At 42.0% G+C, this 12328-nt stretch overlaps 2 protein-coding genes across 2 annotated transcripts in view; one reads left to right on the top strand and one right to left on the bottom strand.

The window, feature by feature from the left end:
• Nucleotides 1–645: 645 nt before the first annotated feature.
• On the top strand, nucleotides 646–7957 carry C1QL3 (complement C1q like 3; the record flags this gene model as incomplete). The annotated part of the gene is made up of 2 exons (XM_081228911.1): nucleotides 646–1233; nucleotides 7229–7957. The coding sequence occupies 2 exons, from the start codon at nucleotides 646–648 to the stop codon at nucleotides 7406–7408; spliced, it is 768 nt and encodes a 255-aa protein (XP_081085037.1). The 3' UTR covers nucleotides 7409–7957.
• A 1656-nt stretch (nucleotides 7958–9613) lies between these two features.
• PTER (phosphotriesterase related) overlaps nucleotides 9614–12328 on the bottom strand; it is a 65021-nt gene continuing 62306 nt past the window's right edge. Inside the window, exon 5 of the mRNA XM_081226979.1 lies at nucleotides 9614–10845. Within this exon, the coding sequence (XP_081083105.1) occupies nucleotides 10635–10845 (211 nt within the window). The 3' untranslated portion in view covers nucleotides 9614–10634. The remainder of the gene's footprint in view (nucleotides 10846–12328) is intronic.

Raw genomic sequence — 12328 nt, forward strand, 5'->3', positions numbered from 1 at the left:
CCTGGCCTGAGCTCGCGCGGCCGGCGCGGGGTTTGAGGGATGCGCATCTATTAGAGTTCTGGTGGTTGCCAAGGAGGAAAAGAAGAAAACAGAAACAAAACCAAAAAGGCAGGAGGAGGGCGATCCCAGCGAGCGAAAGAAGAGGAGGCAGCAAAAGGCAACTTCAGACGGAAAGTTGGTGCGAACTGGCGCAGTCGGCAAAACCCGCAAAGTCGATCGCGGGCGGCGGCGGCGGCGGCAAAGTGTGAGCGGCCCCGGCGAGCGCCAGGGGCGGTGGCGGCTCTGCCCTCCCGGGGGCCGCGCCGGCGCCGGCGGCAGCCACAGGTGCAAAGGGGCTCGAGGGCGGCGAGAGGGCGCCCCGCGCACCCCACCCCCTGCTCGGGGACTTGCGCGCAAGTCGCCGGGCGTCCGAGCTCCCTCCCCAGCCGCAGCCTGGGCTGGGGGGGAGCGAGAGCAGGCGAGGAGCGGCCGGCGCGCGCCCGCCCAGGGGACTCGGGGTTCGCAGGGGGCTGTTTTCGGCTCTGAGGAGGTCCCCGCCCAACCTTCAAAATTTTGTCCAAAAGCAGAGAAGAGGATCGCCCCGCGCTGAGCCGGCTGGTGGGCAGCAGGAGGCGCCTGATCGCCGCCGGGGCGCTGGGGGTGGTGATGGTGCTTCTGCTGGTCGTCCTCATCCCGGTGCTGGTGAGCTCGGCCGGCACGTCGGCGCACTACGAGATGCTGGGCACCTGCCGCATGGTCTGCGACCCTTACGGGGGCACCAAGGCGCCCAGCACGGCCGCCACGCCCGACCGCGGCCTCATGCAGTCCCTGCCCACCTTCATCCAGGGCCCCAAAGGCGAGGCAGGCAGGCCCGGGAAGGCAGGCCCGCGGGGGCCCCCCGGTGAGCCCGGGCCGCCGGGCCCCGCGGGCCCCCCGGGCGAGAAGGGCGAGCCCGGCCGCCAAGGCCTGCCGGGCCCTCCCGGGGCGCCCGGCCTGAACGCGGCCGGGGCCATCAGCGCCGCCACCTACAGCACGGTGCCCAAGATCGCCTTCTACGCCGGCCTCAAGCGGCAGCACGAAGGCTACGAGGTGCTCAAGTTCGACGACGTGGTCACCAACCTCGGTAACCACTACGATCCCAGCACGGGCAAGTTCACCTGCTCCATCCCGGGCATCTACTTCTTCACCTACCACGTCCTGATGCGCGGAGGGGATGGCACCAGCATGTGGGCCGATCTCTGCAAAAACAACCAGGTGAGCGCGGGCAGGCGGCGGGGAGGGCGGGGAGGGAGCGCGGGAAGGTGCAGGCGAGAGGGAGGAGACCCCGGGCATGGGGGTGGGAGCCCGCGGAGGAAGGGCGCGGCAGCCTCGCTCCCGGGAGCCGAGAGCGAGGGGCAACGCCGTTCCACCCCGGGAAGGCTAGGGTCGCACGCCAAAGAGTGCCCGGCAGCCTGGAGACGGTGGTTCCCGAGCCCGGGACCTGCACTTGGTGCGCGCGACCCTCGAGGGGTGCAAGCCGAGGTTCGGTCCCCGGGACAGTTTGTGCACCGCGGGGAGTCCCGGAGCAGCGAGCGACCCCCGGCTGCGGGGTCCTCAGCCGTGCGGGGTCACTGTCAGGCCCTGGCGGGGATGGGAGGGCTGGGGGAGTCAGGAGTGGGCGTGCCAGGGTGACAGACCCGGGGGAGAAAGACCGGGGCCCAAGGGAGAAAGAAGGGGCGCGAAGGAGTGAGTCCGAGCCGGGCGCGTCCAAGGCCGAGGCAGAACCACGGGGCCGGCGGTCGCAAGGTCCCTGCGGCGTCCCAGCCCCGGGAAACTCACAGATAGTCAGATTCGAGATGCAAAAACTCTGCTTTAGATTTCAGCCGAAGAGGGGGGAGATGTCATGAGTGCCGCTAACAAAAGGAAAAGTTGAGACTCCGGGTTTGTGCCATAAAGCACGCTCGCAGACACCGAGCCCAAACTCCACCGGCTGGAGGAGGAGGGCGCACGGGCAGGTGGTCGGGAGGCCGGGCGGAAGAGCCCAGCCCCGGGGCTCTGGGCCTCACTGCCAGCGAGCCCCAGGGCGCCTGCGTGAGGGTCTTTCCAACCCAGCCTTTTGCTCACAGGCGGCAGTGGCCTTGGCCTTGGCTGTGAAATAGCCTCAGATCAGCCCTCGGCCAGAGGACCTGCTCTCCTGAGCCGAGACGACCGGCGCTGCCACAAGGGCCACTGGTCTGCAGTGTTATGCTGGGGCCACTTCCCCGTTTGCTTGAGAAATTCGCGGTCATTGCAAAACCAAAGTGTGTCCCATCTCTTCATCGGGGGAGGAAAATAATATTTGTAATTACCTCAAAGTGTAATCAGACCCTCTGCAAGCGCTGAATCAGCAGCCGCTGGGGGAGACCTTGCAGCCTGCAGTCTGGGTTGAATGCTTGGGCTTCAACTTTGTTTATTGGGTGGTCCAGGGAGTGGCTCCCCTACCCTGCCGTGGCCAGTTGTGATTTTACAAGGGCTCTCCGGCTCAGGTCACTTCTCCCTTGAATTCAGACCTTTCTAGCTATAACCCAGGTTTCTATTCAGCAACATTAAAAGCAGACTTTATTCCAAAGTCCTAATTCACAGTGTCAGAATTCTTCCAAAGTGAAAGACAAATACCCTAAACGTATAAGAGGAAGGACAAAATATCCTGTCCCTCCCCCTACCTACCACCCCTCACTTCTAAAGGAATTCAGAAGTAAATAGCTTAAGGGACCCTAAGGTCACATAGAACAAAAAGAGGAAAAATGGCCACCAGGAGGCACTGACAGGGTTGTTTATTATAGTTATTATGCATGAAAATAATATTAAGATAAATAAAAATTATTCACAGAGCAGTGGGATAGTTATAGGTAAATGGCTAAAAAGGCCATGACGCATTGTACAAAAATAGAGCTATTGTGTCTGTCACCCTAACAAAATGCCTTGTGAACAGCCCCTCAGCAGGCACTGATGAGACACCCATTTATTGGCTGTCTTCTGACTCAAAGGTTAGGTCTGGCAAATACTATCAGGCTGGAGAGATTGTTTTTAGAGGTATTAATTCAAATAGAATAAGATTCAAGTTTTATCCATGTATAAAAACACACTTCTTTAAGTATGTGGAAATTGCAACTGCATGAAAAGCTAGGTAACAGTACACTTAAATTAGTTTAAATGTTGATGCCGAAGCCCAGGTAAAGATTCCAAGAAAACCATTCCATATATGTGTTCTATGTGCATTTTGTTTTTTTAAGTTTTTCATTGTTTGGAGTGTAGCATGCTTCTTTGTATCATACTAGCATGTACATTCTATGAGGATGGAGGGGGAAGGAAAAAAAAAGGCACAACAGCTGACCTTAAAATGTATAATGCTTTTCATTGGCATTATTAAGCTGATACTTCTACAAAAGGTGAGCAACAAGTTATTCAGAAAAACAAATATAGTAGAAAACAATATACTTTCGAGTTCAGCACGGACTGTTTTGCAAAATGGTTATTACAATATTACTGTTAAAGAATTCTATATCTAGAATAGAACTGTTTTGTAAAGTCTGGTCTGCAGGTGTTGCAAATGAGAAATCTTTAAAAATCCTTCTTTAATTAATATTAAAGAAAGAGTTTATCCCTGATTTTCAATTTTGCTCGTCTGATCACTTCTTAGATGGAAGGCAGTTCCCCCCTCTGAGCTGACCTAATTTGTTTTCATAAAACAGAAACTCAGAGATCCATGTCAGCGTAATGTTCTATGGATTAAGTGGATTTGAGAAGCACAAAAAAATTAAACTAAAAATGCAGTTCACTCTAGGATAGAGGAATGCCTCTGGACCATAACCACATGAGAACCATTTTATTTATGCTTTGTGTTTGAATGCAGGATCACAGATGGAAACATCAAAGGCCAGTAAATTAACCTGATGCGCCACTTAACCTTTTGTTTATGATTCCACAGAAGTACAATGAAAATGACATTATGAGAGCATCAGTAGCGATTAATTAAATTAGCAAATGTTACCATAAATATTGTCTCTAATGATAAACCCTCCCTAATAAGATAATGCTAAGGCAGCATAGCCTATTACATCCTCACAAACACAACACTAAAAGGACCACGGTTCTCATATTCCCCATAAAACCATCAACCTAATTTTAATCTTACCATGTCTAAAAAGCCCATGACAATGCATATTAAAGGCAAAAGTTGGACTCAAATAGCTTTCCATAGAGACTGGAAATATATTTTTTAAAATGTTTGTATACATTTAGCAGGAAACCTGAATAAAAAATACTGCTATTTGAATCCAATCACTATAATACCACTCTAATAAGCCACTCTAATAAAAACTAAAACTGGCTTAAGGTTAGAACTATAAAATAATTAAAGACTAGTTTTTACTCTAAGAATTTATTAGTTATGGCACCATTGAACATGACATATACTGGAAACAAGACAGTTTGTGGGCTGTTATTCATTTATTAGCAAGATTAATGAAATGTCAAATGAATTATCTTTTTAGGGGCTGTGAAATGTGCACTAAAGATCAGCGGAATCTAAATAGTGAACTTATGGGATGGAAAGATATTAGAGTACATTTAGGTAGAAATGGGTATATCGGGCTAAGGAAAGGATGCATCATACCGTCAGAGAAAATGCTGAAATCTGTGTACATTTAGGAACATGAAAATAGCCTCCAGGGTGGATGCATTACTTTCCTCAATAGTCTTATGGCTTAAAGGAAGAATTGTTGGAAGTTACTGGGCTGGATACTACAGCTTGAAATTTCAAGTCCCATTATACCTTTAGAGTATGATCAGGTGAGCAGGCATACTAAAATCACGCAAAGTACTCTGGAGTATGGCAGGTATTTAATTGGGAGAGTCTTACGGTTAAAATCTTAGAGAATCACTTTCATTAAAAAGCAATCACACTGGCTTTAACCAACAAAGGAAGTGAAAACCATAAGGGTAACCTTCCAGTCTGTGGGAACATAATAATGCATTTGCAGGTTTTTGTGGTAACACCTACTGAATAAATAATGGTAACAATTTTGTGGGCTTGTGGTTATATCCCATGGAATAAAAATTGCATTTTATAGATAGATAGATAGATAGATAGATATTTAAGACTGTTGTCTCTAAATCAAGTGATTTTAATGAATCCCAGTTCCCAAATGCCCTCATGTAGAAAACAATGTTAAAGCATAATACCCATAGAACTTAATACTAAATACCTAAAGCACTAAATAAAAATGTGTGTCTGGTTATTAATCATAGGTGAAAAGTATATCATAGACTGATAATTAATATATTACTAATATAGCTAATTAGTATTTTAATTTTTCTCACCCATTAAAAATCCACACATTAAAAAAAAACAGGTCCTAAGAGTACTATTCTTTCTCCTTGTAGATTTTTTTCCCTGAGAACTAATGACTAGATGAAATTAATGAATCAAAGCATCCAACTCCTATAAACTAGTGATTAATTCCTAGGAAATATTATGACATTAAATTGTATTATTACTTAATGGTCAAAACAGATCAACTCACTAAATTGGTGTGTACGTTTAAGTCAGTGCTTGTGAGCATAATTATATTTTGCTTTCATTTTATTAGGGTCAGTGCAATGTTAAGCAATTCTGAATCTTTTAAGCCCTTTTCTCCTTTTGCTATGTGATATCCAGGAATAAATTTTTTAAATACTACTCAAATTACAAGTTCAGCAGTGTCAAAGAGTCTTCTCCTTTTTTAACATTTCAGCATTAATGTGAGAACATACCACATGAAAATTTAATTTGAAAACCAGTCATTTAAATTTTGAAAGAAAGGCGTGGAAATTCTTGACTTAGGTCTCATTTCTCTCACTTTGCCAAGTGATAAAATCCCACATATTGCACCCCAAGTCATGCATTATTACATAGTGCAGGTTTACAAAACCACTAAATCACTTGCTGTGTTCTTCGGAGAAATATCATTACAGTGGAACAGAAACAAGCCACAAAGTAGATGTTTTACTGAAATCAATCAAGTACAAGTCTGCCTATTGAAAAATGTTTTTCCAAGTCAGAATCGAAACATAGCTAAACGGATATGAAGCCTAATTGGAGCTGAGGATATGACAGAATGTCCATATTACGTGATATGATGGGCAGTCGGACTGTCGGCCAGTGTCTGTCAGCCCACTAATGAGATCACAGGCTCAACCTGAGTGGATCAGAAGCAAATCTCCATCCTCAAAGCAAACCACACATTTAGAATCACCTCAATATAAAAGGGTATTCAATGAGATCATTCCAAAGAATTTAGAAATTCTAGAGACTTCAAACCATAGAAATGTAGTTCCTTCTATAACTTTTAGATGTGTTGAGATTAAATAGCTTATTTACGTACACACATCACAATTAAGTGATAAAAAGGCACAGATAGAAGAAAGAACTCTGAAGACTTTTAAACCAAGGATGTTTCATTGAGTTAAGCTTCGGGTACAGGGGCTTTCCCTTGAATTAGATTTTGAAAGCCCCAAATCGAAAGGATTTTTCTTTGTTTCTTCCTGTATAGTAGAGTTACAGGAGTGGGATTTCTTTGAGTCTGTATGTACTGTGGATCTCAATTTTCTAATAATCATGGGGACCAACAGAAGTTTGGATTGAACTTCTGTACTCAAACAGCTGGTTAGGATATTGCTGCTTGGCTTCAATTAAAATGCAAAAAATGACCATTTCAAGAAGTGATTGGGCACAGAGTCACAAGGAATTAGAAAAAGTCATGATTTAGGAAGAGAATAGAGTGGTATGCATTGTTTACAACATATAGTATAAAGAAAAACAAAGACTGTTCGAATCACCTTCACAAAAGCACTATTCTCTCCTTTCCAATAACATAGTCGAAACTGTTACAAAGATATCCTCATAAAGCCCCAAGGCCAAGGTGGACTTGGCTGTGCTAAATTCAGTGCCATGGCAGCCAGTCTGCTTATGATGCTGTGTGAATGGGAAAAAAAAAAAAAAAAAAAAGAAAGAAAAGAAAGCCTGAGCTTTGTGACCACCTAGAAGGGTAGGATAGGGAGGGTGGGAGGGAGGGAGACGCAAGAGGGAAGAGATATGGGAACATATGTATACGTATAACTGATTCGCTTTGTTATAAAGCAGAAACTAACACACCATTGTAAAGCAATTAGACTCCAATAAAGATGTTAAAAAAAGAAAAAGCCTGAGAATTCTCTCTTACAAATTCTAATTCTTGTCTGTTTCACGCAGGTGCGTGCTAGCGCGATCGCCCAAGACGCTGATCAGAATTACGACTATGCGAGCAATAGTGTGGTTCTTCATTTGGAGCCAGGAGATGAAGTCTACATCAAATTAGATGGTGGGAAAGCCCACGGAGGAAACAACAACAAATACAGCACATTTTCTGGATTTATTATCTATGCTGACTGATCATGCAAAAACTAAGCTTATTACTCTGAGTTTGGACACTGGATTCGTATGGCTAATGTCAGTGAATCGAGGACCCCAGGGGATGCCGGATGCGGGGCACCTCAGCTGTGTGTATGTGGGGAATTCAAATGCTACCTGACTCACATCTGTATACTCAGAAACATTATGTAAAAAAAAATATTAAAAACAAGATAAGCAGATGTTGATCCACTACCGCCAAAGCAAATCCTCCTATTGTTAGTGTCCATGTGAATGAAGTCCTATATAGATCACAAATTTTTATAGAAAAATCTAAGACACTGAATTATTTCTTCAATATATATGATACTTTGGTGTACTGTGATCTTGCTGCTTTTATCCATATGTCAGCTTTGGTTCTTGTGAGTTTACCTACTTATTATGATACTCGGGGTCCATTCATAGAGTGGGGAAGAATGATTTTTACCCTGCAGGAGGAGGTCTCGTTGACATAATGCTGCTTGTCCCCAAAGAAATTGTTTGCCTTGTACTCCTGTTAACCTTAGAGCTAGACCTGGGAATGATTCAACTTTAAGCCTTAACCTGGAATTTTCTGGATTTGAGGGAATTCCCAAGCCTGTGATCATGTTTCACATTCTTTTTCTTAGGAATCTTCTTTCCTCTCTTTTCGGGTGATAGTCTTTAAAAGTAGAGATTGAACTTGTATCATAGGATTACCCTCTAAGTGTGTAAATGTGTAATTACGTATGGTATTTAGAAAATCCCCCTGTGTCCAGTTTGTCAATAGAATGCATTTAGGTTTACTTGGAAAGTCAGAGAAATTTATTCTTTGGTGTTAAATCAGACTGAGGCTTTTGCCTTCTTTGGAACAAAAGATTATACGCAACCCAATGCATATAGGTTTAATTTGCACTGGTGCATGCGTCACCAAGGGGACACTAAGTAAGGCCTTCAAATAGTTACTACAAGTCATGGCCTGAGGTTATTTCAAAATGAACAATTTCACATATAACCAATACGACAATAAAGTGTATATATTTTATACAAATACCTGCTACATATATATATGTACGTGTACATATATATATATGTTAGATGAAATATATATATGGCTTCATACCGTAGGCACAATGGCTGTATAGCCCCAAAAATTTAATTTAAAGAAATGTACGTGTAGGCACACACACAAACTTGCATAAGTTATTTGACTTATTTTGGATTGAAATATATTTTGGAAGACAAAAATATATGGAGTAGCAAAATAATTTAGATGACTTCTAAGAGTTATCCAGAAAATTAAATTTTATGAGGTTAAAATGCCCCAGAAATCATGTGTCTGTAAATTAGGTCTGTGGCTTCTTTATTACCATATGCCAATCAATACTTTCACTGCATTCTGTGGCCGACTGTTACTGTTAGGACTGCAGAGACGAAGTGGCTGTCCTTTGCAGTGTTTATGAAATATATGCATTTGAATGAGCAATTTTTTTCTTTTTTCTCAGGTGGACTGAAGCTGACAGTAAAGTAGGTTTTGAGAGTAGCGTAAATCCTTCCTCTCTGGTTAAAGTACACTGCCAAAAGCCATCTCTTTAATCTAAGAAAAAGATTTAAAATGCATGTTGATACATCCTAACTATCAGACAACTTCCACTATTACAATGAAAAATCTGTTCCACTCTCAGGTGCCTTTGAAGACTCTTTGAGAAGTAGATTTCAAAAACAGAGATTGGAAAATCTGCCTGTTTTACTGGCGAAGGACATTTGCATTTTTTTCATTTAAAGGAATTAGTTTGTTCTGTTTGTCTCATTCCTCTTGGATACTTTCTGTTCTAATACACAGAAAGCTTGATCATCGTTGATTCGTAGAAATATCTTTTATTTAGCCAACCTCAACTTTCCAAAAGAGTTATTATGCCTGGTGTTCCCATCTGAATGTGCTGTTTGCTTGGTTTAAATGCCTTGGTCTGAGTAACTCTCATGATTTATATGATTAAACACATGTAAGCCCGTTTATCAAGAATAATGACTAATTCTATTTGGCCTTTCTAATATGTAAGATAACTCATAAAGGAATTGCAGTGGATTTTATTTCCATTTAACAGTATGTATTTATCAAAGAGGAATTGGCAGTAAGGGTTTGGAGATTTTTTTTTTTTTTTTTAGGTAACAAATCATAGTAAAGGATTCAACCAAAACATTAGTTTATAAACAGCGGAACACATGAACTAAGAGTTTTAAAAAGGCTTTATTTACACGAAACATCAGGGCTGGGTGTCTTTTAAAGAGTGGGCTCTAGAATCAGACTGTCAATCACTTCTAATAGATCTGACATTTTCTTCAGATAAGTAAACACTATGTTCTCTGTTCAGGCCCAAGGAAAGAAAAATAAAAGGTAAAGGAAATAAAGAGAATATATATAAGGTCAACATTTCTCTCTTTTTTTTTTTGCATTCTATATTATTAATTAAATTGTGGCCTTTGTTATTATAAATGTAATGATTCATTAAACTATATTATGTAATATATTTTGACTTTTATGATTGAATTTTTATAATTGAGTACTATGTTATGTGTTCATGTCCCCTTGTACAAATTTTTCAAAACACAACAAAATTTATAGGAAAACTGGATACCAGAAAGCCACAGGCAACAAAACTGATTGATTATCAGTATATATGGATAGGTGAACAGCATATAATTAACCTTCCACAATATTTTTACCATTGTGAATTGGTAATTATATTACAGTATCTTTTGGAAAAAAAGTCTCAAAATTCAACTTCCCTTGCTGCAGAAGCTATTTTGAAGTGCCATATTATTCATTAAGCATTAATTAAAGAACAGCAGGATAATTAGAAGAATCATCAATATTACAAGAAACATTAGATTGCTCCAGAAAGGGGTAATTTAACTAGAAACACTTTAAATTTTCTCATGGAGTGCTGGTGATAGATTAAGAAAACAAAACAAAAGGAAGCAAAACTCCACTAAGGGGATGTAGACTGTAAATCATTGTTTGGATATGGGTACTTTTGTCTTTATTTTGTTAAGGAAAAACAATAGGGCTTAATTAGGCTCAGTAACTCTCTAAAGGTACAGATAGAATAGCCAGTTTCTGAGAAGGCAATAAAAAGGAAATGCTCTGTCAGTCCAATGTAGCTCTGATTAATATCTCACAGTGGGTTTGAAATCCCTGTCTGTTCCCTGCAAGCTTTATACTCAAAGGTATGAATTCAGAACAACCATCCTATTTGAAAGTTAGCCATTGCTTGGGGTTCTCTATCAGTATCTTATCAAGTGCAGCCTCAGTTATACCTCTATACAACATTTTAGGAACAATGTTGGTAAGTATATGAGAATAGCCGTGACCTCCGTATTTCGTCAGCCGATGCTTCGTATGTATGTCATGTGCCATCAGAATTCGATCTTCATAGCCCTCATCCACCAGAAGACGTACCCTGTGAAAAACGTTAACTCATTATACGGCATCGGTCTCACGTTTACAATTTTCAGGGTGCTCTAAACTTTTTACTCATAAACCTACTGCGTTGTCATAAAGATACCGTCTTCCCTTGGCCTGAGGTTATTTCACGGGTTAGGCACGTGTCCTGGGAGACCCTTAATAAATACTGTGTGGTGATGATAAAGATATTACCGCATCCTGGTAGGAACATGATCCTTATTCCCTGCACACAGAAATTCCTAGCTTGTGATATTTATGACAATGCCTGGCAATCCTGCATTAAAGACAGATTCTAATAGGATATGCCAGTTTGAATAAATGGCCACTTTAGCATTTTATTAAATAACTTTATTCTGGATTTGTACCCAGCTCTCCATTCTAAAATGCCTCGCTTAGTCGACCCATTTTTCAGATTTCATTCTGTCTCTCCTTTTTCTCCTAGCAAGTAAAATCAATGACTGTTTGTGATTAAAATAGGGAAACAAAAGGAATCTTTGTACAAGTAAAACATTCTGAGAGTAAAATCAGTTGGTTTGAAAATGAAGGGTGTATGATGAGCTTGATAGTTATTTTTTAAAATTAATTGTATTGAAGTCTAGTTGGTTTACAATGTTGTGTTAATTTCTGTTGTACAGCAAAGTGACCCCATTATACATATATATATATTCTTTTTCATATTCTTTTCCATTACCGTTTATCACAGCATATTGAATATAGTTCCCTGTGCTCTACAGTAGGACCTTGTTGTTTACCCATCCTATAGATACTAGTTTGCATCTGCTAATCCCAAACTCCCAGTCCCTCCCTCTCCCACCCGGCACCCCCTTGGCAACCACAAGTCTGTTCTCTATGTCTGTGAGTCTGTTTCCGCTTCGTAGATAGGTTCATTTGTGTCATATTTTAGATTGCTAGTCATTTTTAAAAGGTCAGTTACGTTCCCTCTGCACTAGTCCTTTTGCAGCCGATGGGAATTTTGACTTAGTAGTAGTCTGGGAGCATTGGATTAAATTGGCCAATAATAATTTCCTCCTTCTTCCTTCCATTTCATTAAGATTGCTATAAATAATGAGCTGTTCCTTTAAATTTATAGTCAGTTGACTACAGAATGGCTTCCTGCCTATTGTCTAAACATCTAATCCTCTTGGCTTTGTTAAGTGCTGTAATCTGTAATGTGAGTCGGTCACCTCTGACAGCCACCATCTGTGTAGGTCTGGACGCTGGGCAGTGTCTGCCGTGATTTCCATGGGTCTCTGATGGCAGGAGATGCAGCTTGGAGACCATGGCTGTTCTCTGGCATTTTCTGTCTTGTCTTGTTGATCCCTAGTTTTCCAAATGGATCTAGATGGATGGGCAGTGCCTTCCGCCAAGGGCTAATTATTTGAAAGGTATCTTTTTTGTTTCAATAGCATTTCTCGGCATTCTAGTGCATGAGTCATATTTAATAACTACTACAGCAAGCAAAATGTGGGCCAGTACAT

This window comes from Mesoplodon bidens (assembly GCF_964165515.1).
Source record: "Mesoplodon bidens genome assembly, chromosome: 3".
Lineage (NCBI taxonomy): Eukaryota > Metazoa > Chordata > Mammalia > Artiodactyla > Ziphiidae > Mesoplodon > Mesoplodon bidens.